This window comes from Nycticebus coucang, chromosome 10 (genome assembly GCF_027406575.1).
Source record: "Nycticebus coucang isolate mNycCou1 chromosome 10, mNycCou1.pri, whole genome shotgun sequence".
Taxonomy (NCBI): Eukaryota; Metazoa; Chordata; class Mammalia; order Primates; family Lorisidae; genus Nycticebus; species Nycticebus coucang.
In genome coordinates, this window is record NC_069789.1 from 86,077,272 (window position 1) to 86,103,667 (window position 26,396).

Consider the following 26,396-nt stretch of genomic DNA (forward strand, 5'->3'; position numbering starts at 1 on the left):
AATTATTGTAGCATCTTGTGTGATACATTGTAAATACAAAGTAAATGTTAGACAATATTCTTTTCCTTGCAGATTTACTACTCTGCTTTTAGTATGGTGCCTCAGAATCAGCTGGAGAGCTTATTAAAACACAGATTATAAATAAATTATTAATAGACACTTTTTTTTTTTTTTTTGAGACACTAGGTAGAGTGCCATGGCATCACAGCTCACAGCAACCTCAAACTCTTGGGCTTAAGTGATTATCTTGCCTTAGCCTCCCAAGTAGCTGGGACTACAGGCGCCCTCCACAACACCAACTATTTTGTTGTTGTTGTTGTTGTTGTTGTTGCAGTTGTCATTGTTGTTTAGCTGGCCCAGACCATGAACCTGCCAGCCTTGGTGTACATGGCCGGTGCCCTAGCCGCTGAGCTATGGGTGCTGCCATAAATAGACACATTTAATGATAGGAAATTTTAAATCAGATCAGATCTTAGTCCATGACAACTTAAGTGGACCAAAAACAAAACTGTAGAAGCCCTAAATAATATAATTAACAAGCTAGAACACATATACAAACATTTGTAAAGAGTACACTTTATTTTTTTGTTGTTTTTTTGAGACAGAGTCTCACTGTGTTGCCCTGGGTAGAGTGCCTTGGCATCATAGCTCACAGCAACCTCATACTCTTGGGCTTGATTAATCCTCTTGCCTCAGCCTCCCAAGTAGCTGGGACTACAGACACCTGCCTAAACGCCTGGCTAGTTTTTCTGTTTGTAGTAGAGATGGAGTCACACTCTTACTCAGGATGGTTTTGAACTCCTGAGCTCAAGCAATTCACCTGCCACCCTTCCCACCGTGCCTGGCTGAATATACTTCCTTTTAAACTATCTGTGGAATACCAGAAAATGTATATGATCTAGAACATATACTAAACTTCAAATTAAAGAAAATAAAAAGAGTAGAAACAGCATCCTTTGATCACAGTGTATTAATATCAGACATAACAAACATAGAAAATTTCTATCACATGGAAATTAAAAGCTATTTTGGACATTCTTGTATCAAAATGGAAATCAGACTATTGTAATGAAACTTCTGTGTAGTAGAACCTATGGGACATAACTAAAAGTCCTCAGAACAAAATTCCTTACTTGAATTAACTAGTAAATGAATTATTGATGAATTTTTGATAGAGAAGAAAAAATGAAATAAACTCATTAAGTACCCAACCAAAGAAGTTAGAGAAAGAATAAAATAAACTTAAAGTAGAAGGAGATTAAATAAGATAAATTTAAAAATGGGAATGTATTATGAAAAAAACAACAAATCCATGAGCTTTTAAAATAAACCAAAGGTGTAAATTGTTAGTTAACCTAAAGGAAAACTAAGCGAAATAAGATGTTTTGCAGGGTATTCAGAAACACAATTCAGAACAGGTTAAAATGCCTATTAGATTAAAATTGGAGCTATCAAGTAGGCATCAGGCAGTAGTAAAGAGAGAGTTCTGGTTTGGGAGACAAACACTTGATAGTTATCTGTGTACTGTGTAGATATAAAGCAGTGAGACTGGATGGAGTCACCAGAGAAGTCTACATAGATAAAAAGGAGATGAGGTATAAGGACTTAGCTCTAATATAATTTCAGTATGAAAGTGAGAGGGAATGATCAAAGTAGACTCTGAGAAAGCTGTCAGTAAGGTGGCAAAAAAATCAGCTCTACTTAGGAAGAAGTGATCATTTATGTGATATTGTTTTTATTCAAGGAAGGTAAAATTAGCTGTTATATTTAACAACCTGGTGGTCATTGTTGACCTTGATATATAACATCTTTGGTGTTGGAGACAAAAGCTTGATTCCAATGGATTAAAGAGAATGGGAAGAAAGGATTTGGAGTCAGTGATTACGGATAATTTTTTTTTTCTTTTACAAAGTTCTGCTATTGAGTGGTAGCTAAAATAGAAATAGTGTTACAAGAAGTATTATTTTTTTACTTAAAAAGGAAGAAAAACATCAAAAGGCTTATGGGAAAGATCCAGGATAGGTGGAAAAATTGATGATACATGGGTCATTCTGAAATCAAGAAATGTAAAATCCATATGGACAGAAACAAATGAAGCTCTCTTGGTAACATTGATACACTGAGCAAGTTGAAACTTGAATGGGTGAATCAGAAAGAACTCTGTCGATTGTGTTTCTTAGACACGAAATAATGGACATAACACAATCTGTTTCAAAGCTTTTGTAGTGTCCTATGTACAGGAGAGAGGAGTTGAGTTTAGGAAACATTTCTTGAATAGGCAAACAAGGATAGAATCTAGTGTACATGTATACATCTTGGTCAAATCTAGGAGCAGGAATCATTCGTTCAGAGTGACAAGAGAGGCCACAGAGGATATTAACTATTAAAGTACAATAGAACATCCACCTTCCTACATTGACTACCTCTTTAAGTTGACCTATTTTCCATGGACTAGACATATACCACATGTACGTATCAGTACAGTAGGCCTAATTCCTTATGTTGACCACCTCTGTATGTTGACCAGTTTGTTACAGAGGTTCTACAATATATTGGTAATAAGCGCTAGTTGGTGGAGGATGTGGTAGTGGGAGCGTTTGGAAATTATCTTGTTCTTTTTATATTTTCAGTAAACTGAATAGCAGAATAATCAGCTGAGAGTTTTATATACAATTTGAAATATTTTCATCAAACTGGTTAACGTACCTTTCACCGCATTTTCTTAGTTACTGCGTGAAGACATTTATATTCTACACTTAGTAAATTTAACACGTACCCTTGTAAAATGCACCATAGGTGTGGTCCCACTAATTACCTTCCTTCCCCAATCCATCCTCCCTCGTCCCTTCCCCTCCATCTCTCCTCCGTCATAAGAAAGCTATAAATTGGTTTCATAGAAGGGCTGAGTACATTGGATACTTTTTCTTCCATTCTTGAGATACTTTGCTAAAAAGAATATGTTCCAGCTCCATCCATGTAAACATTGAAAGAGGTAAAGTCTCCATCTTTTTTAAGGCTGCATAATATTCCATGGTGTACATATACCACAATTTATTAATCCATTCGTGGATGGATGGGCACTTGGGCTTCTTACATGACTTAGCAATTATGAATTGCGCTACAATAAACATTCAGGTGCAAATATCTTTGTTATAATGTGATTTTTGGTCTTCTGGATATATACCTAGTAGAGGAATTGTAGGATCGAAATGGCTGGTCTATTTTTAGATCCCTAAATTATCTCCAAACATCTTTCCAAAAGGAACGTATTAGTTTGCATTCCCACCAGCAGTGTAGAAGTGTTCCCTTTTCTCTTTTTTTTCTTTTCTTTTTTTTTATTAAATCATAGCTGTGTACATTAGTGCGATCATGGGGCACCATACACTGGTTTTATAGACCATTTGACATATTTTCATCACACTGGTTAACTTAGCCTTCCTGGCATTTTCTTAGTTATTGTGTTAAGACATTTACATTCTACATTTACTATGTTTCACATGTAACCTTGTAAGATGCACCATAGGTGTAATCCCACCAATCACCCTCCCTCTGACAATCCTCCCCTCCCTCTCCCCCTTCCATATATTTTTAGGTTATAACTGGGTTATAGCTTTCATGTGAAAGCCATAAATTAGTTTCATAGTAGGGTTGAGTACATTGGGTACTTTTTCTTCCATTCTTGAGATACTTTACTAAGAAGAATATGTTCTAGCTCCATCCATGTAAACATGAAAGAAGTAAAGTCTCCATCTTTAATGAAGGCTGCATAATATTCCACAGTGTACATATATCACAATTTATTAATCCATTCCTGGATCGATGGGCACTTGGGCTTTTTCCATGACTTAGCAATTATGAATTGGGCTGCAATAAACATACTGGTACAAATATCTTTGTTATAATGTGATTTCTGGTCTTCTGGGTATATACCTAGTAAAGGAATTATGGGATTGAATGGCAGATCTATTTTTAGATCTATAAGTGTTCTTCAAACATCTTTTCAAAAGAAATGTATTAATTTGCATTCCCACCAGCAGTGTGGAAGTGTTCCCCTTTCTCCACATCCATGCCAACATCTCTGGTTTGGGAATTTTGTGATGTGGGCTAATCTTACTGGAGTTAGATGGTATCTCAAAGTAGTTTTGATTTGCATTTTTCTGACGATTAAGGACGATTAGCATTTTTTTATGTGTCTGTAGGCCGTGTGCCTGTCTTCTTCAGAGAAGTTTCTCTTCAAGTTCCTTGCCCAGCCTGTGATGAGATCACTTGTTCTTTTCTTGCTTATACGTTTGAGTTCTTTGTGGATTCTGGTTATTAAACCTTTTTCGGAGACATAACCTGCAAATATCTTCTTCATTCTGAGAGCTGTCTGCTTGCTTTGCTTACTGTGTTCTCAGCTGTGCAGAAGCTTTTTAGTTTCATCACGTCCCAGTAGTGTATTTTTGATGCTGCTTCAATTGCCTGGGGGGTCCTCCTCATAAAATATTCGCCCAGGCCGATTCCTTCAAGAGTTTTCCCTGTGCTTTCTTCTAGTATTTTTATAGTGTCATGTCTTAAGTTTAAATCTTTAATCCAGTGAGAATCTAAATTAATGGTGAAAGGTGTGGGTCCAGTTTCAGTCTTGTACAGGTTGCCAGCCAGTTCACCTAGCACCATTTGTTAAATAGGGAATCTTTTCCCCACTGAATGTTTTTAATTGGTTTGTCAAAGATCAGATAACGGTAAGTAGCTGGATTCATCTCTTGGTTCTCTATTCTGTTCCATACATCTACCTCTCTGTTTTTGTGCAGTACCATGCTGTTTTGATCACTACTGATTTATAGTATAGTCTGAGGTCTGGTAGCGTGATTCCTCCTGCTTTGTTTTTATTTCTGAGTAATGTCTTGGCTATTTGAGGTTTTTTCTGATTCCATATGAAACAAAGTGTTATTTTTTCAAGATCTTTAAAGTATGAGAGTGGAGCTTTAATAGGGATTGCATTAAAATTGTATTTTGCTTTGGATAGTATGGACATTTTATGATCACAGTTACAACAATGTTGATTCTTCCCAGCCATGAGCATGGTATGTTTTTCTATTTGTTAACATCTTCAGCTATTTCTTTTCTTGGAGTTTCATGTTCTCTTTATAGAGACCTTTCACATCCTTTGTTAGATAAACTCCCAAATATTTCATCTTCTTTGGCATTACTGTGAATGGAATAGAGTCCTTGGCCTTTTTTTAGCTTGATTATTGTTGGTGTATGTAGGGACTACTGATTTATGAGTGCTGATTTTGTAGCCTGACACACTGCTGTATTCCTTGATCACTTCTAAGAGTTTTGTAGTAGAATCCCTGGTGTTTTCCAGATTTACAGTCATATTATCTGCGAAGAGTGAAAGTTAGATCTCCTCTGACCCTGTACGGATACTCTTGATTGCCTTTTCTTGCCTAATTTCGATGGCTAAGACTTCCATTACAGTGGTGGAAAGCAGTGGAAACCATGGCAACCTTGCCTGGTTCCTGATCTGAGTGGAAATGGTTTCAATTTAACTACATTCAATATTATATTGGCTGTGATTTTGCTGTAGATGGCCTCTATCAGTTTAAGAAATGTCCCTTCTATACCCATTTTCTTCAATGTTCTGATCATGAAAGGATGCAAAATATTATCAAAAGCTTTTGCTGCTTCAATTGAGAGAATCATATGGTTTTTGTTTTTTAATTTGTTTATGTGATGAATTATATGTATAGATTTATGTATATTGAACCAGCCTTGAGTTCCTGGGATAAAACCCACTTGGTCATGGTGTATAATTTGTTTGATGTGTTCCTGGATTCTGTAATTTTCATTTCTTGTTGGGTCTTTTCCTGGTTTGGGAGTCAAGGTGATGTTTGATTCATAGAATATGTTGGGTAGTATTCCTTCTTTTTCTATATTTTGGAAAAGGTTAAGTAATATAGGTACTAGTTCCTCTTTAAGGCTTTGGTAGACTTCTGATGTGAAGCCATCTGGTCCCTGGCTTTTCTTTTTAGGGAGATTTTGTATAGCTGATGCTATTTCAGAACTTGATATAGGCCTGTTCAACTTTCTACTTCATTTTGGCTAAGTCTAGGAAGGTGGCATGCTTCCAAGCATTGGTCTATATACTTACATAGACCAATTTTCTTATTTCTGAGAATAGAGTTTCTTGTAATATTCATTAAGGATTTTTTTAATTTCTGAGGAGTCTGTTGTTTCGTCTTTGCCATTTCTGATTGATGAAATTAGAGATTTTACTCTCTTTTTCTTGGTGAAGTTAGCCAAAGGTTTATCTGTTTTATTGACCTTTTCAAAAAACCAACTTTTTGATTAATTGATCTGTTGTATAATCCTTTCATTTTCAGTTGCATTTAATTTTGTTCTAATTTTGGTTATTGCTTTACTTCTGCTGGCTTTGGGATTGGAATGTTCTTTCTTTTCCAGTTGGCTTGAGATGTCCCATTAAGTTGTTAACTTCCTCTCTTTCCATTCTCTTGAGGAAGGCGTTCAGTGCTATAAATTTCCCTCTTAGGACTGCCTTTGATGTATCCCAGAGGTTCTGATAATGCATGTCTTCATTACCGTTTTGTTCCAAAAATTTGGTAATTTCCTTCGTAATATCATCTGTGACCCAGCTGTCATTCAGCATAAGATTATTTAGTTTCAATGTTTTTTTATGAGTATACAGATTCCTGTTGTTACTGAGTTCAACTTTTAGTCCATGATGGTCTAAGAAGGTGTAAGTAACAATTTCAATTCTTTTAAATTTGCTGAGGTTAGACTTGTGAACTAAGATGTTATCAATTTTGGAGTATGTTCCATTGACTGATGAGAAGAATGTGTATTCGGTTTTGTTAGGATTAAATGTTATGTGGATGTCTGTTAAATCCAATTGTTGAATGGTTAAGTTTAAATATAAAATTTCATTGCTGAGTTTCTCATTGGAGGATCTATTCAACACTGCCAAAGGAGTGTTGAAATCTCCAACTGTTACGGTGCTGGAATAAATCAAGTTGCTTATGTCTGTTCGAGTCTCTCTTATTCTGATTGGGAGCATAAGTGTTAATAATTGATATCTTCTCATGTTGAGTGTTACCCTTAACAAATATGAAGTGACCATCCTTATCCTTCCTTACTTTAGTTGGTATAAAGCCTGTTGTAACTAGTATAAATTTGCAACACCTTCTTTCTGATTTCCATTTGCCTGAAATATAGACGAGCATCTCTTCACCCTGAATCTATATTTATCTTTTAAATTAAGATGAGATTCTTGTATGCAGCAGATATCTGGCCTGAGTTTTTGTATCCAGTCAGCCAACCTGTGCCTCTTTAGAGGGCAATTTAAGCCATTCACATTAATTGTAAATATTGATAAGCCTGGTAGAATTTTGGGTATCGAGTTTTTCGAAAGTCCAGTAGACATTTTTAATCCTTTTGCCACTATCAAAGTTGGAGTTTGATCAAATGTTTCTGAGTGAGTTTACTTTGGTGGTAGAGGGTTGTGCTCATCTTTATGGAGGATAGGTCTGAGAATATCCTGGAGAGCTGATTTCTTCAACATGTGAATCTCATTAAAGTGTTTAATTTCTCCATCATAATTGAAACTCAGTTTAGCTGGATACAGGATTCTAGGTTGAAAGTTATTTTGTTTTAGGAGATTAAAAGTCGATGACCACCCTCTTCTAGCTTGAAAGGTTTCAGCAGAGAGATGTGCAGTCATTCTAATATTTTCCCCCTTGTAGGTTATGGTTTTCTTACACATCTGGCTGCTTACAGAATTTTCTCCTTCCTATTAACTTTGGCGAAGTTATTTATAATGCATCTAGGAGTTGTCTTATTTGGGTTGAGTCATGCTGGTGTTCTGAAACTGTCTGCTATCTGAATTTCTTGGCATGTCTGGGAAGTTCTCCTTGATTATCTCATGGACTAGAGCATCTGTGCCTTATCCAGCAACCTCATCGCCTTCAGGGATTCCTATAAGGCAAATATTAGTTTTCTTTTAATTATCCCAAAGCTCTCTGAGAGAATGATCCAGTTTTGCTCTTCACTTCTCTTCCTCTTTGAGAGTTTGGGAATGTTCAAAAGCTTTGTCTTCAACATCAGAAATCTTTTCTTCTGCCTGCTCCATTTTGTTACTGAAGATTTCTACTATATTTCTCAGATCATTTATGGCTGCAAGTTTTTGTCTCAGTGTGTCAGAGTCTTTGTTGATTTTATCTTTGAATTCATTGAATTTTTCAGACAACTTTTGAAATGCTCCTTGAATTTCTAATTCCAACATTTTCTCCATTCTATTAATCTTATTTGCAATCCAAATCCTGAATTCAATTTCTGACACCTCAGGTATTTGTCATTCCTTGGAACAGTTGACCTACTCTGGTTATTCATGTTACCAGAATTTTTCCGCTGATTCTGCCCCATGATTATTTTACACCATTTGTCTATATGAGCAGATAAGGTGAAGTTGGGTTGGGGGCTCCTGGAGTAGGGAACCCTTTGCCCACAAGCTGGGACTGGTGTCCCCTAGAGCTTTGCAAAGGACCCGTACAGTGTTTTGGCCTGAGACACTGGGAACCTGCTTGGTGTGATGGGGCTAAGTGGCTCTGCCTTGTTTTCAGCTGGTCTCTGTCCAATCCTAGTGAATCAGTAACTCTGAGTTGAAGTCTCACCTGTGGAGAAATATCAGCAACTAAGTCACCCCTCCCACCACGGGCAACAACTGGGAAATGTAATTCAAACCTTCTCACAACCACACACCCAGGATACCACTTTGGATAGTCCTCGGGTGATTGGCCCAGGTCATGAGTTCCAAATCAGTTGTCCCTGTCAGCACCCAGTCTCAAGTGGGAGAGTTCAGAACATCTACAGCAACTAGATAGCAAGTGTCTGCTGGCAGCTTGAGTATGTCTCGCTCTGGTGCTGTGTAGAATCAAATGGACCCACCCAGCAAATGAGTTAGTCTGGGAAGGTTGATGCCTTCTTCCCCACCCTAAACCTCTGTCACATCCAGTCACTGATAACCCCTCAGGGCTGTGACCCAGTTTCCTTCAATGAGCAGATGCTTCAGGGTTTGCACCTGCCTGAGTCACAGGGAGATCTATGTGTCCTTAGGCCACCCACTCTGCCACCAGGTGGCAGGCCTGACAACCTTGGGTGCCTAATGGAAGCTGGGGAAGTTCACTGAGTTCCAGCCCCACCCCAAATTGATGTTGCTGCCACTTACATTTTCGCAGAATCTGTGTTTCTGTCCCAGCTGTATTCTTCTGTGGGCCAGGAGCTGTTTGAGTTCACAGAAACTGTGACTCAGCCCCTGCCTGTGCTGCTGCCTGGAGCTGCATGTCTGTCTCCGCTGCATTCTGTGTTGGGGCAGGTGCTGTTAGAACTCACACTCAGCTCTCAGTTCCTACCTCTTCCTGGGCTGGTGTTGTTGTGGGGCTACTTTTGTTTCAGCCATGAGCACCGGGGGGCAGGGTACATCTTAGGATCACTAAAGCAACACTTTTGACTCTGCCCCTCCCTGGAAGTATGCTGTCTCTGCACACCAGTATTCTAGTCTCTGTCCCCACCGCCCCCACCCAGGCAGGTACTGCCTTAGGCATACCCTTTGCTCACAGGGCCTGCGTTTCTATCCCAGATCTGTTCCACCAGTGGCTGCCACTGGAGTAGAGGCCCAGCTTTCTTTGGTTGCCAAGAGAGGTGGGGAGTGTCTCTCCAAAATAGCCCCAGGGGTGTGAGCCCCAATGCTGCTGCTGCTCTGTGCGGTAGGCCACTGCTTCCTTCCCTTATGGCTCCCTCGGTCCACAGACACTGGTACCACAGAATCAGCATAGACCTGCAATAGCCCATGCCTTTTTCATACCTCTTGAGAAAATGCCCAAGAATCTGGACTTGATGCGGGACAGGCTTCCAGACCTCCAGGTGAGAGTTTTATGCCTGGCAGGAGAGTGCCATGGCACATTAGTGGGTCCTCTCTGGGGAAGGAGTTCTGGGTTTTTAGAGGGTGTCTTCCGTGGGATAAAATAGGAGGAGATCTGAACTCTGCTCACTTGTTTGTAGAAAGTACACTGTGAGCCATTCTCATTGAGGAGGGGCCTCCCATCTGCTTGGCAGTGGAATTTGTATCTATTGTTTGTTTCCTTGGGGTCACAGTTCGCCTCCGCAGGGTTGATGTGTGTTCTTCAACCTTCTCTCTTGGCACAGCGCCAAACCATCAGCTTACTTGGTAAACTTCTGTCCTTTGCTCTCCTTCTAGTCGGGAGCCTCGCTGGAAAGGTTGCTCTCTTCGGCCGTGTTGCCTCTGCCCCTTACATAAACATTTTTAAAAATAAGTTTTAAGGAATCATTCAAACCAACTTGTGAAGGATCTTCAGTAATTTGGATTTTATTTAGTAGTAAATGAGAAGAATTACCTGAACAGAGAACAGAACTGTGGGTTTGAAAGTTATATTCCTATTCTGTCTTCAAAATGGGTTAGAAAAGAGGAAATTCAGGAGGAGGAGACTTGGTAAGGAGACTGTTGCAGTAGCCCAGATTAGCATTAATATAGCTATCATTTCCCATTTTCTCTATGTATGGTAACTTTAGAGATGACTGTGTGGACACCCTGTACTTCCACTTATTAAAAGAAAAGCTGTTAACTATAAAACAGTGACAGGCAAGTCCTTCAGAAAGTACTTAAGAAATTACCATTCACAGAGAAAATGGGAAATTATAGCTATATTAATGCTAATCTGGGCTACTGCAACAGTCTCCTTACCAAGTCTCCTCCACCTAAATTTCCTCTTTTCTAATCCATTTTGAAGACAGAATAGGAATACAATTTCCAAACCCACAGCTCTGTTCAGGTAATTACTGTATTAATAAATGTAATACATACATTTCTATGGATTTCTCAAATCCAGTCATGCGTTCCTTAACAATGGGGATACATTTTAAAAATGCATCATGAGGAAAATTTTGTTATTGTATACTTATTCTGTACTGAATTTTGTAGGTGATTGTAACACCATAGTTGTGTATCCAAATGTAGAAAAGGTTCATAAAAGCACAGTATATAAGCTAAATAATATACTTCTTTGTATAGAGCACTTAGTGTGAATGGAGTCTGCCCAACTAGAAGTTGCTCTGAGTGACTCAGTGAGTGATGGGTAAATGTGAAGGCCTGGCATATTATCATGCACTACTGTAGACTTTATAAACACTACACACGTAGGCTATACTAAATTAAAAAAAAATTTTTTTCAATAAGAAATTAACCTTAACTTATGGTAACTTTTATAAACTTAATTTTTAACTTTTGACTTGGCTTAAAACACAAGTACAGTATACAACTGTATGTGTGCAATAGTATTTTCTTTCTTTGTATCCTATAAATTTTTTCTATTTTTAATTTTTTTTTATTTTCTTTACTTTTTAAAATTGTTTGTTAAAAATTAAGACATGAGCACATATACTAACCTAAGCCTACACAGGGTTAGGATCATCAGTGTCTCTGTTTTCCTTCTCCACATTTTGTCCCGGTGGAACATCTTCTGGGAGAGTAACATGCGCAGAGCTGTCATCCATGATAACACTGCCTTCTCCTTAAGTACTTTCTGAAGGACTTGCCTGTCACTGTTTTATAGTTAACAGCTTTTCTTTTAATAAGTGGAAGTGCAGGGTGTCCCCACAGTCATCTCTAAAGTTAACCATACACAGAGAAAATGGGAAATTATAGCTAAATATACTTTATTTACAAAATCTACGTTAAAGAATCTCACAAAGAGGTAGCCAACATGTAAAGAGTATTTTATAATTTTTTTTAAATTTTGGAATGAATAGTTTGTAAGTAAATGTTCATTTAGTTTCAGTTTTCCCTATGTATGCTGACTTTAGGGGAAACCTGTACATTATCAAGTAGCACATACTGTATGTAATTTTATGTGCTGTACTTTTATACAATTGGCAGCATCACCACAAACCCGGAAGTAATGTGCTGCGCTACAAGTCACTATGTGATAGGAATTTTTCAGCTTCATTATAATCTTATGGGACTGCCATTATACATGCAGTTGTTTATTGACTGAAACATTTTATGTGGCACATGAGTGTAACCTGTTCTTTTTTTTTTAATATCTTGATTTTCCAGCAGCTGGGTTAGTATCTGGCAGATAACAGGCACTTCGGGTATTTGCTGACTGAGAATATTCATGCATCAGTCATTCTTTTGAGTCCAGTAGGCCTTGGTATTCATTGGCTCATGAATTCCTATGTTGTATTTTGTCTCATCATTTGGCATTTGCTTATACTGTATTGTGTTCTTGTTATATCTTTGCTACTAATAATTAGAAACTCTGTGAGGCTACCTTACTCTTTTTGTATTACTTTATGTTTTACTTACACAGATTAGATTATTATATGTTGTTATTGTCATTATGTATAAATAGTGTACTATATTATTATTCTGTATTTTCTGATTTATTTTGCCTGAGTATTTGTTCTTTGAAGATGAGGTCATTTGTGCTCATGAAAATTGCAATTTTGTGTAAGGATTGAGAGTATAGACTGAGCCAGATTGCTTGAATTTAGATGTGTGGTATAACCTTGAACAGATTATAGAATTTTTAGCTATTATTATTGTCTTGGGGTAAAGTAAGTTGAATAATACCAATTCTTAATTCACTTTAAAGATCTGCCCATTTCTGTTTATTAAAATGCCAGGTTCCCTTAACCTGTATTTTGTAATCTTAAAACTGCAGTTACCTATATCTCTTGAGATACATTGTCTTGGTAATGAATGAGACTTAAGAATTGCTGTTACTTTTTTTCATTTGATAAATTGGGCGTTAACTTACAGGGATGTTAATCTACCATGCTTGTTAATATCTATCTTATAATTGCAAAAGGATGTGAAAGACAGTAGAAACACTGACAAAATTCACTGCTTGGTCTTATTAAGGACTTTGCCTTGTTTTGTGTCAACATTGTACTGGAGGTATGCATTAATCAGCTGTCCTGTGTGGTCTCTGGCCTTGCTGCTTAATCACTTGACTGATGGCCTTTTGACAAAGAATATAGCTAGTTTCCTATAGCTGAATTACATTTTCAACTGTTGGAATAAATCACTATCTTTACACAGTTGAAACATTCTGAAGGAAGGGCAGTGTCTGTGGCTCAGTGGGTAGGGTGCCGGCCCCATATACTGTGGGTGGTGGGTTTGAACCTGGCCCTGGCCAAACTGCAACAAAAAAATACCCGAGTTTTTGGTGGGCACCTGTAGTCCCAGCTACTCAGGAGGCTGAAGCAAGAGAATCGCCTAAGCCCAAGAGCTGGAGGTTGCTGTGATATGTGACGCCACGGCACTCTACCGAGGGCAACAAAGTGAGACTGTCTCTCAAAAAAAACAGTGTGTGAAAGAAAAATGCAATTTATTTTTGTTTAAGTTGTTAGTAATATTATTTTTCAAAGGAAATATATTTGTATATTTTGAAAGTAAAAACAAATTTTATGAAATTAAACTTGCCATTGTAATAAAATGCTTTAATAATTACTGGTGATAGTTTGTATAACAGTGGTAAGACTTAACAGTTTTTAAAATTTAATTGTATAAGCAGATACGTTTCAATTGTTTACCTTTTATTTCATCTCAGCATAATTAGTGACTGTTTAACTTTTGTGCTATTTTTGCTTGAGTTACCAGATTCCATAATAAAAGCAGCTAAAATATTGTGTTGTGTAATGAGGCCATCCATTTTGTATTAATTCTGGAAAGCCCTTTGTACCTGAAAACTTCAGCATTTGAGTTACTTCATGATCTGTTTCTAGAACCTCATTTTGTTTATGTTTGAGAATAGGTAAAATTAACTGTTAGAGAAAGGGAGCAGATGGTTCAGTATTTGGAAGTACTTAAAATCCAAGCCTTACTGATATGGAAATACTTCCATTAAAAAAAAAAAAAAAAAAAGCAGCTGCTTTTCTTCCGTTTACTTTTAATTTTAATCAATTTACTAGAAAACTATAATTCTTTATATCTTTTAATTAGCATTTCTATTAAAATATTTTTATTTTTAAACTATAAAGACCCTCATTACCCCCAAATATTAAAAACATACTGTATAGGTTCTTGATATCTCAATATATTAAAAGTAAAACATAAGCAAAATGTAAGAAAATAATGGTAGTAAAGTAGAAAGTTAATTTTTTAATATGAGAGTTAAGAGCAAATTAATGTAGCTAAATGATAACTTGTTGAGAAAAAGGAGTAAGGTATCTTGAACAACAGGGTAACAACAGAAGAAATAATAGACTTATTTACTTATATAGGTCATCATATGAATTCTTTTGATAGCATTTTTATTTGTGTTAGTTTTCTCCATGTAGTATCATCAAACTATTATTTTAATAAGTTAGTGTTTAAACTTTTCTTACTGTTAAAAACTAATCATATGGTAATAGCACGTTTTTAGTGGCATACTTTTACTGGTACAAGTAAAATATAACTGTACTAAATATTTACTGGTATTTTGATTTAATACCTAGGTATATTTGTAGATGAGGAAAAAATATTTAAGGATAATAAAACTTGTTCTCCATTGAAATTTCCATGATACATACCAAAGCTTCTTAACTTAAAGGTAGAATTTCATTTTTGATAACTCTATCCTTTACCAGGTACAGTAATATTTGCCCTTCAGTGATATTATGCCAAAGGATCTAAATAGAATTGAAATAGATAAATAGTTGCCATTGTTATAGTTATGCTGCTTTGGAGTCTACAGGGCAGTAAACAGTACCTGTGGTAACAGTTCAGTTGAGGTATAAATATATTGCTAGCTATATAGTCATTTCATTGGAGGGAACATTTGCTGAATTATGCTATAGTCAGTGACACTTAATGGCATTCTTTTAAAAATTATATAAAATCGAGAGATTTTAAGTTTAATGAAAAGTAAGCATCTCAATGTGTGTTTGGGAGATTTTTTTTTTTTATCTTAGCCATCCATTTTTCTGTAAAAGGGAAATAGTCTTAATATGTATATATTTTTAACCATCATCAGCTCAGCAAGCTTCTTGCTAAATCATTCACTAATCATTACCTGTTATATGAAAAAGTATTGCATGTAATCCATTGAGAAAACTATGTCATGTAGGTGTTTATATTTTTATGCATGTAATGAATGCTTAATATCTGCAGAGCACTAGCTAGGCATTTTGGGGGAAAAAATCATAGATGTAGAAGACACATTTATACACAGTTATATTAAATTTTAAACCTTTTAGCCTCTATCCTTTGAGTTTTACATAAGAGCTTTGATTTGTGAGATAGTATAGTAATTATTAATATTAATGTAACATTAAACCAGACTATCTGATTTTTGAATACCATCTCAGCCATTTACAAGCTGACTAACTTTGGGCAATTTATATCACTTGTAATCCTCAGTTTTCTTGTCTATAAAATGTAGATAATCTACCTCATAAAATTATTATGAGAGAATTAAATGCATTAATACATTCATAGTGTTTAGTAGTTAGTAAATGGTCAATGAATATTAACTATTGTTATGTAATTAATTGTAGATCAGTGTTCTTATGGCTAAGCCTCTAAAAGGATACTTAAATCCTGTTGAGAAGTAATGTATGTGATGACTCATTTCAACCTTTATTTCCATTAGGCCAATTACATTTCTAGCTGATTCTGTATAGTAAAAACTTTGTTTATGTTCCAGCTTAAATTCTATAAAAATGAATAAGAGCCTGTGCTTTGCTTTGAAGTATCTTATTTTGGAATTTGTATTAAAAAGGACAGCACAAGAGTGATGAATTACCTAAGTAACTAACAGAAGGGAGTTTTTAGGGATTTTTTTTGACCCTTTCTTTGATTGTATAGGACTGTATATTGAGGATACATAATTTAGAGAAATATCTGGTGGATAATTAGGAATGAATTTGGGAAAAAGCAATGATAATTTAATGGTTTCATTTTTATGTGTATTCTCTCTACTTGTCATCACCCCAGGTGATACAAGTGCTTCAGTAAATCAGTATACTGATTTATTAGAATAACATTAAATACTGGGAAATTCTATCATCTCCTCAAAATAGTAGGAAGGGAAATGGCTAGGATTTATGAAAACATTATTGGTAATTTTCTTTTGACATACTTTTAGTAGATTAAGCCATTGAAATCATTAATTCTTTCCTCACTAAGTTATGATAGAGCTGAATTGAAAATATGTCACATGTCTGGAACAAAAGTACCTCTATGCACCATTGTGTACATAGGTGTATATAGTTCTCTACCATTTATAATTTGATGTGTCTTGATGACTTAATCTGGACATGGGACATAGTATAATTTGAAGGCATGTCAAGGGTATTTCTTATCCTTACAAATAGAAGTACTTTAGAAATAGAAAATACTAAATTCTGAAATGTTGTCATTGTAAATGGCACAGGATAGGTAAATAGTCTTATTGACCAAGAATATACTTTTTTCCCTTAGTATTGAATTTGACAGGGATTGTGACTATTTTGCAATTGCTGGAGTTACAAAAAAGATTAAAGTCTATGAATATGGCACAGTCATCCAGGATGCAGTGGATATTCATTACCCTGAGAATGAAATGACCTGCAATTCCAAAATCAGGTATTTGTTTTCTTGGCATGATGTAACAATGTATCTATAACAATTGGTATAATTTTTTATGGAATTGTTACTTTACTTTTTCGTGAGACTTTTTACTCATTCATGGTGAATGCTATCATTGTACCGTACATACAGACAATATATTGTTGCCTGGAATAACTTTTTGATAGATATTGGTTGCTTTTCTCTGGTGAAGGTTAACATTTATTGTTTTTCTGGTTGCTAAATGAAAATCCTTTTTTCTTTTCACTTAATCACATAAACATCTTCGTTGGAACGGGCCTTTAGAAACTCCATAGAGTGGTGTGTTGAATCAAGGATTAGTAGCATGTGAATGGTGTGTAAACATCAGGAATTTTTCCTCTAGTATGCCCATGTCTCTAAATTCTTTGAGCCCCCTGGACTTTTATCATCTTCACTGACTGACATGTTTTCTTCATATATCAAAGATGCCTAGTGGCAACTGTAAGCTCACATCCATCATACAGTTAATCTTCTGAATAAAAAGTGGTAAGGATCATTAATGGATAGTTTCAGTTTTTTAATTTAGAAGTTATTAATATGCCTCTCTCAAATCAAACTCATGTTATTTTTGAAAGAGTACAAATCTTTCTAGCACATTAAAATTTTTTGTATCCCATTGTCATTTATTTTTACGTAAAGTATGTTTTAATTATACTTCTTTCAGCTGTATCAGTTGGAGTAGTTACCATAAGAACCTGTTAGCTAGCAGTGATTATGAAGGCACTGTTATTCTATGGGATGGATTCACAGGACAGAGGTCAAAGGTCTATCAGGTAAACAAAGATACTAGTTACGTATTATATAAATCATATTTTTATTTTCTTAATAATTTTAGAGCTTTAAATGCTTTAAAATTACAGATTTAAAGCCACTATTTTGTATTTTTATACCTGTATAATACTTAGGTAATGATAGATCCTTTCTAAATAATTTCTTAAGATTTTGTGTTTGTAGAATGCATCAAATGAATTTCTAAAAACAATACTTTTAGTAAATGTATACATAAAAAGTTTTAGAACTATTCTCATCAGCATCTTAGTTTTTTTCATTTGTTTGTGTAGCCTATTCTCTTTTTCTCCACCAATAGTAATAAACTGATATCAGTTTTTTTCTTTGCTTCATTTGTTTTAAGATCTCTATTTTATATGAGTCTACTTTGTCTTCCTTCTACTTCTAGGAGCATGAGAAGAGATGCTGGAGTGTTGACTTTAATTTGATGGATCCTAAACTCTTGGCTTCAGGTTCTGATGATGCTAAAGGTACTATTTGAATCTCTGTCTCTGCATTCCTCTTCCTATCTTAATTCATTTTATTGACAGAGATACAAGCATTTATTGAAACTCATGACAGTTCTATGGTGATAATTTAAGCAGAGAGATTGATTTCTCTTTTTAAGTGGAAAAAAGTGGACATACTGCATCCTCATTTTAATGATGTTTTCTGGATTCATGCCACATGGCGACATTTAGAATTGCTGCCGTCTTATAACCAACTCCTTTTGGTATACCATCATCAAGTGAGCTTTTTTCCTGATACATTTAGAAATCTCTTATATGTTGTATTACATTATATTACATTTTAAGTGTGTATTAAAATCTCTTAAAGAAGTTTATCATGTATCAAAGCAAAATTCTACATTTCTTTTTGCCAATTTAATGGACCTTTCTTTTTCTTGTATATCCATCTTTATTCTTCATTCTTTTCTGTTGTTCTTACTGCTCCATTTTGCTCTATTCTTATTCTTATTATTATGTTTATAAATTCCTGTTAAGATTTCTTTTATCTTAGAGCTAGTTGCCAAAGAATTTCTTTGGCCTTTTCTCCTTTTCTGCATCTGACTTTTTGACAGTTGGTAAATAGGCTAGGGTAGCTCTGGCATTGGAAGCTTTATTTCACATCATCCATTATGCCTTTCCTTTTACGTGTTAAAGAAGTAATAGAGCACACTCTAATTTGTAAGAAGGAAAATAAATATGACCAACTGCCCATAATAAGTTTTAGGTCATAGAGTAGTATGTTGTTTATCCATTGTAAAATATAGATTGGAGTACCTTTCTTCTTGATTATTTTAAGAAATTGTCCTCGAATTTTCAAATTAGTGTTAGTACCATGTTATAATAGATATCTTTATATGTAAATATGAAGTTTTGTTAGTTTAACATTCTATTTCAAAATAACCTTTACTGAGTTGAATTCTTGTGTTTTTATACTGCAACATTTGTTCAGAATTAGTAGCCGATGAATCTTCAATCTTGAAAATAGTTGTAAGCAATTCAAGTAGGAGAGTTTTAAATTAATATTCGGTGTCAATTTTATTATAATATATAACATAAAAAAGTACCTTGTTGAATGGAATCATGATATTTATACTTCAGTTACTGGCTTATTTCATGTAGCATAATGTTTTCAAAATTCAACTATGTTACGGTATGTGCGAGAAATTTCCTTTCTTTCTAAGGCTGAATAATATTTTTATAGATTTACCACATTCTGTTTGTTTATCTGTCAGTGGACACTTGAGCTCTTTTCACCTGTTGACTATTGTGAATAATGATGCTATGAACATGGGTATACAAATATGATATCTCATGTCCCTAATTTTAGGTTTCAGGAGTATATTCTCAGTAGTAAAATTGCTGAATCATATGGTACTTCCATGTTTAATTTTTTGAGGAACCATTATTCTCTTTCTATACTGGCTGTACCATTTCTCATTTCCAGTAGCAAAACTTTGATTTCTCTTCATCCTTACTAACATTTATTTTCTTTCTTTCTTCTTCCTTTTTCTTCTCTTTTTAAAAGGTATAATAATGTTCCTAATGGGTATACAGTGGTATTTCATTGTGTTTTTGATTTCCATTTACCTAATGTTTGGTGATGTTGAATATCTTTTTATGTGCTAATTGCTTTTGCTGAATATTCAGATCTTAGCTCATTTTTTGGTTGGGTTCATTCTTGGTTTAGTTTTTCTGAGGGGGAGGAGTGATTCATTTGAGTTATATCTATATCCTGGATATTAATCCCCTATCGGATATATAATTTGCAAATATTTTCTGTCAGTCTGTGGATTTCCTTTTTACTCTCTTGGTAGTGTTCTTTGCACAAAATTTTTTCAATGTGATGAAGTCCAATTAGTTTAATTTTTCTTTTGTTACCAGTGCCTTTGGTGTGATATCCAAGAAATCATTACCAATCGTTATCAATTCCAATGTCATAAAGGTTTTTTCTAAGTTTTCTTTTAAGAGTTCTAGAGCTTTGGCCTCCTACATGTATGTCTTTGATCCTTTTGACTTCATTTTTGTATATGATTAAGGATCCAACTTTATTCTTTTAACTATTGATAACCAGTTTTCCCAGTACCAGGTGTTGAAAAGACTATTCTTATTACTGAATAGTCTTGGTTACCTTGTTGATGATCATTTAACAATATTTGCAAGTATTTATCTCTGGTCTTTCTCTTCTTATTTCAGGGGTCCTCAAACTATGGCCTGCGGGCCACATGAGGTGGTGTGATTGTATTTGTTCTTGTTTTGTTTTTTAACTTTAAAATAAGATATGTGCGGTAGAACATAGAAATTTGTTCATAGTTTTTTTTTTTAAAAACTATAGTCCAGCCCTCCAACAGTCTGAGGGACAGTGAACTAGCCCCCTGTTTAAAAAGTTAGAGGACCCCTGGGAGATGTATGTTTTCATGTCAGTACTATGGCACATTATTTTGATTACTGCAATGCTATTTTGAATCAGGAAGTATAATCCCTCCTTCCTTGTCTTCTTTTCCAAGATTGTTGTGGTTGTTTGGGTCCCTGGAGATTACCTATGAATAATTTTAGGATAGATGTTTTTCCTATTTTTGTAAAGCTCTTCATGAGGGTTTCGATAGGGACTGCGTGATACTTACCAATTTTTTGATCTTTTCAAAGGACCAATCTTTCAAGTTTATAATTCTCTCCTGAAAATGACTAGTTTTGCTTACTGTTTCAATTAAAGAATATTTAAATCACATTTAATATATTTTATACAAATATATTTGGCTTATTTTAGATAGTTTGTATTTAGCAAACTTTTCACAGAGCTGTTTTTTAATGGAAGTTTTTCTTACTGTAGCAATAAACACTAAGTCCATATAAATGATCTTTTTCCTACTTGTGCTGTGTATTTTAAAAATAATTTACTTCCAAATATAAATGCACATAGTTGCATGTTAAAAATCTATTAATATTTAGCAAGCTAATCAAAAAAGAATTTCATGAGTCATTTTATGGTTCTTTTTGGAGAAATACATTTTCTTGCTTTTGAATAACGATAAGCCCATTTTTTAAAATGTGAGTGTGAAGAATTTAGACTTTACAATAGCAGAAGTTCCAGGTTCTTATTTCTTCCATATTTTCTTAGTTGCATAAGTTAATGTAAAAGTGATGACTTTTAAATCTTGGTCAATTTTAAAAATCAATTTCAATTAAGCTCACTCTGAATGAAGTGCTTACACTTCTTTTTCATAAGGGGATGAAAATAGAATGGTAGCCTAATTAACAAATAATGTTATAACAGTTTTCATTCCTGTAATTTATAACTTTAGAAGCAGTTGCCTTTCCTTTAAGTTATCACTTTATTAAGTATATTATCTCCTGAATCTAAATGAAATGTGAAAGACTCATGTTGATTAGCATCCCAAGATGGCCCCCAAGGTCTCTTTCTCCCGGTATTCCTATATTTGTGCAGTTCCCCTTCACCTATCTTGTGTGTTCATCTGTGTGACCAGTAGAATATAACAATAGTGAAGACGTACCTTTTCTAAAATTAGGTGGTAAAAGACACTGCCTCTATCTTCATTATTTTCTCTCTTTGCAGTCATTTAGTTTAGGAAAAACTATCCTTATCGTCATAAAACAACACAGTGGGGAATGTAAGCTTTATGCCAATATCCGTGTAGAGTGAGCTTGGAAGCGATGGCGTAATAGTCAAGAATCCTGGCTGAGAACTTAAGTACAACCTTTTGAGACTGAACCAAACCACTCAGCCAACCTGCTTTAGGATGTCTGACTTCAGAAATTGTGTGAGACAGTAAATGTTTATTGTTTTAAGTTACTAAGTTTTAGGGCAGTTTGCTGTGTTACAGTACTAGCTAGAAATACAAGGCCTTTTGTCTCTCTTTGATCAAGTTTAAAAGAAAAACTTATTTATGTTTGATAATCATTATTATCAAGGAGCACATTTTTGTGTTTTTTTATACTTTTTATGGAAGTACAAAACAGTGCAGATTGTTGTGCAGTTTCATAGTAGTTTTTGGTGAAACAACACTATCCCTGTTTACTCATTTGGATAGCTTTCTGTTTTTTGTGTTCAATCTGTGGCCCACAGGCTGCATGCAGCCAAGGATGGCTATGAATGTGGCCCAACAAAAAGTCGTAAACTTACTTAAACTATTATGATTTTTTTTGTAATTTGTTGGTGGAACTCAATTGTATGATTCTTGAGCATGAACTTTATAAATGATAGTGTGTCATGCTAACACATAAAGTAAACATACACTCTTGCTACCTTTTTTTTTTTTTTTTTTTTGAGGCAGAAAACTTTCTCTCTTTTATCTTAGGCTAGAGTGCCATGGCATCAGCCTAGTTCATAGCAACCCCAAACTCCTCTTCCTGCCTCACTTTCTCTAGTAGCTAAGATTACAGGTACCTGCCATGATGCCTAGCTCATTTTTTCAATTTTTAGTAGAGATAGGGTTCTCCTTCTTTTTTTGGCCTGGGCTCAAGTGATCCTCCTGCCTTGGCCTCCCAGAGTGTAAAGTTAAAGGTGTAAGCCCTGTGCCCAGCTTTTCCTTATCTCTTATTATTATTTTATAATTTCAGCATGGCTTCTACAATATCTCAAAGAAAACAGAACCCCATAAAAGAAAAATTATGAATGAAGGAAGATTGATTGTTCAATGAAAAGTAGACAGGCAGGCAGCACCTGTGGCTCAGTGAGTAGGATGCTGGCTCCATACTCCGAGGGTGGCAGGTTCCAACCTGGCCCCAGCCAAACTGCAACAAAAATAGCTGGGGGTGTGGCAGGCACCTGTAGTTTAGCTACTCGGGAGGCTGAGGCAAGACAATCACCTAAGCCCAAGAGCTGAAGGTTGCTGTTATCTATGACACTACAGAACTCTATAGAGGGTGACAAAGTAAGACTCTGTCTCTAAAAAAAAAGTAGACAGGCAACTACTTTTTTTGTTGAGGCAAATGGTAAGACATTCTGGTTAATTTGTAGGGAACTTGCAAGTTCTTAAATACTATGATTTGAAAAGCCATATGCAAAACATACTGCCAATTTTGATGCACATGAAGGATTATGTCTTAAGAACAAAACAGAAACTGAAAAATTACCTTCTCAATGAAAAAAATTTTTTAAAAGTTAAAACTCAGATCCCATTGTAAAAGCTAGGCATATGGAAGCATATTTTATAGCAAAATAATTATAACCATTTACTGATGGTCAGTTATTAAGCAGTGTATAGTAAATTTGACAGATAAAATTTGCTTTGGAAAAAAAGAGGGATATTTCTAAAATCAGTTCATCTTGCTAGCTATAGCCAGGTGAATTAAAGAAATTGAAAAATCATTCAAAAGAAGTTTGGAGAATAAAGCTGTTAATTTTATCAACTTGTCATTTTTATTCAAGATATTTATGAATGAATATAATGTCACTGAAGAAATAGCTTCTTTATTGCCATTTTTTAAAAAAGACAATTAAATCAAGAGATTTATATGGCGCAGTAAAAAACATGTTAAAACAATTTCCATTGTCCATTGTGCTAACAAACATGCAGTACAGTGGTGGTTCAAGAAGTTTGGCAAAGGTGTGAGGAGAGCCTTCAAGAAGAGAGGCATAGTGGCTGGCTATTGGAAGTTGACAATGACCAATTGAGAGCAGTCATCAGAACTGACACTACATGGAGAATTGCCAAAGAACTCAACATTGACCGTTCTATGGTCATTTGGCCTTTGAAGCAAATTGGAAAGGTGAGAAAGGTCAATGCATGGGTGCCTTGTGAGCTGATCAAAAATCAGAGCAATCATTGTTTTCAAGTGTCATTTTCTCTTATTCTGCTCAGCAACAACAAACCATTTCTCCATTGGATTGTGACATGCAGTGAAAAATGGATTTCATACGGTACCCAGCAATGTCCAGCTCAGTGGTTAGATCAAGAGGAGCCTCCAAAGCACTTCACAAAGCCAAACTAGCTCCAAAAAGAGATCATGGTCACTGTTTATGGTGGTCTGCTGCCGATCTGATCCATTACAGCTTTCTTAATCCTGGCAAAACCATTACATCTGAGAAGTATGCTCAACAAATCGATGAAATCACCCTAAAACTGCAAATGTCTGCAGCTGGCATTAGTCAACAGAAAGGGCCCAATTCTTTTCCAGGACAGTGCCCAACTGCACATCACACAACCAGTGCTTCAAAGTTAAAACAGATTGGACTACAAAGTTTTGCCTCATCCACGATAGTCACCTGACTTCTCTCTAACCAACTACCACTTCTTCAAGCATCTCAACAACTTTTTGCTGGGAAAGTGCTTCCAATATGAGCAGGATGCAGAAAGCAGAAAATGCTTTCCAAGAGTTCCTCGAATCCCAAAGCATGGATTTTTACACTCCAGGAAGAAATAAACTTATTTCTTGTTGGCAATAACGTATTAATTGTAATGGTTCCTATTTTGATTAATAAAGATGTGTTAAGGCACCAGCCACATACACCAGAGCTGGTGGGCTCAAATCCAACCCGGACCTGCTAAATAACAATAACAACAACAAAAAATGGCTGGGCATTGTGGCGGGCACCTGTAATCCCAGCTACTTGGGAGGCTGAGGCAGGAGAATCACTTGAACCCAGAAGTTGGAGGTTGCTGTGAGTGTGATGCAAGAGCACTCTACACAGTGCTACAGCTTGAGGCTCTGTCTCAAAATAATAATAATAAAGATGTGTTTGAGCCTACTTACAATGATTTTAAATTTATTGTCTAAAACCACAATTACTTTTGCACCAAACTAATAGAAGATGATGGCAGTTGCTACCCCAAACTCAACTTTGGATGAAGTATCATTGCCTAGTACATCAAAAAAATTTATGTGCAAATGCTTTAAAAATGGATAATGCCATGTAAATCATCATCAAGAATTTCATAAAGGCCAAGGGATTGAATTCATCGCTAATTTTAGGAATTCCTTAAAAGTATGGATGCTGACTATGGCAACATCATTTACTTTTCAGAAGTAATATAACTAAGTCAAGCCCAAATGTTGAAAAGATTGTAATGATTTGCAACATGTTATCAAGTAGTTTATGGTATCAGAAACCAAATTTGTGTCAGAACTTGGCAATGAGAACTGGCTTACGGATTGAGCATTTTTAGTGGATTTTACTGCTCATTTAATTAAGCTAAACATGCATCTTCAAGGTAAAGTCCAAACTTACCAATAAAATGTTTCAAACCATAAAAGCATTTCAAATGAAACTAAAATTATGGCAAGTTCAAATGAAGGCAAGCAATTTTATACATCTCGACACATTGGCCCCAAACTCCTGCAAATGGCAAAAAATATACAGCCTTGCTTTTTGACTTAGAGGAATTTGAATACAAGAATTTGAAAACAGACTTCAAGATTTCTGAAAAGATGAATATTTTAGTGCATTTGCGACTCCACTTTCAGTGGACTTAAATATGTTACCTGCCAATTTTCAAATACAATGCATAGAACTGCAATCTGACATTCAAGTTAAAGAAAAAAAATGATCATGTCTTTTTACTGGACTTCTATAGGCCCTGTCTTCCCAGAGACAAATACTCTTCACAATCACTCCTTATTCATGCCATCGCTTTTTGGCAGCAACTACATTTGCAAGCAACTATTTTCACGAATGAAGGACATTAAGAATAAAGTTAGAACCAAAATATCTGATGAGTACCTTGAGAACTCATTGAGAATAGCAGCTACTTCTATGATACTGATACATTAATTTTTCAAATACAGTATCAAATGTCCCACTAGTCTTAAGCTGCCTGCATTTCTTTTACTTTTAAAACACAAAGTATCAAAAAAGAAACCAAAGACGTTTTAATTAGTAAGACATGTACATTTTCTGTATTAGTGATCACAAACTTGGGATCTGCTTAACAATTTTAAAAGAGTCTCTGAGTGGGCCACTGCATAATTAGGATTGTTATGTGAGGACTTTTTTGCTTATCTGTGGTGGATATCACAAAAATTATGCACATATCTTTCTTTTTGCTCATCCGCTTTTGTTAGTTTTGTGTATTTAATGTGTGACCCAAGACAACTTCTCTTTCATTGTAGCCTAGAGAAGCCAAAAGATCAGACACCCCAGACCCTAGACTGTCTTTAAGAAGTGGGTCTAGGAGTATAAAATGTAAAACTCACTCACGCTTGCACATCTCACTAGTCTTGGGCTTTCTTACTGTGTCAAACTCCTGTGCCTATTTCCTTTTCTTTATAATGAATTCTTTCTTAGGATACTTTGGTACAAATAGACATGCAGTGGGCCCTCTCTGAGAAGCTCAGAAACTTATACACATTTTGGACATTGGAACTGATTCTGAAATTACTATAAATATTCATATGTTCTGTATTTTTGAACAAATCATTTTGAGCAAAAGAACTTAGGGAATTATTAACCCAAGTTTTGCAGGTTATTAGATGATAAATTTATTTATCTTTATTTTTTTTTCCTTTGTTTT

The 26,396-nt window shown here is 35.3% G+C and overlaps 1 protein-coding gene across 6 annotated transcripts in view; it reads left to right on the top strand.

The window, feature by feature from the left end:
* Positions 1 to 26,396, top strand: part of COP1 (COP1 E3 ubiquitin ligase) — a 249,419-nt gene that overhangs the window by 135,924 nt on the left and 87,099 nt on the right. For all 6 annotated transcript variants that reach the window (XM_053605282.1, XM_053605283.1, XM_053605284.1 and 3 more), the window contains 3 exons: positions 16,484 to 16,627; positions 17,316 to 17,424; positions 17,829 to 17,910. In XM_053605282.1, coding sequence (XP_053461257.1) covers positions 16,484 to 16,627; positions 17,316 to 17,424; positions 17,829 to 17,910 — 335 coding nt within the window. The remainder of the gene's footprint in view (positions 1 to 16,483; positions 16,628 to 17,315; positions 17,425 to 17,828; positions 17,911 to 26,396) is intronic.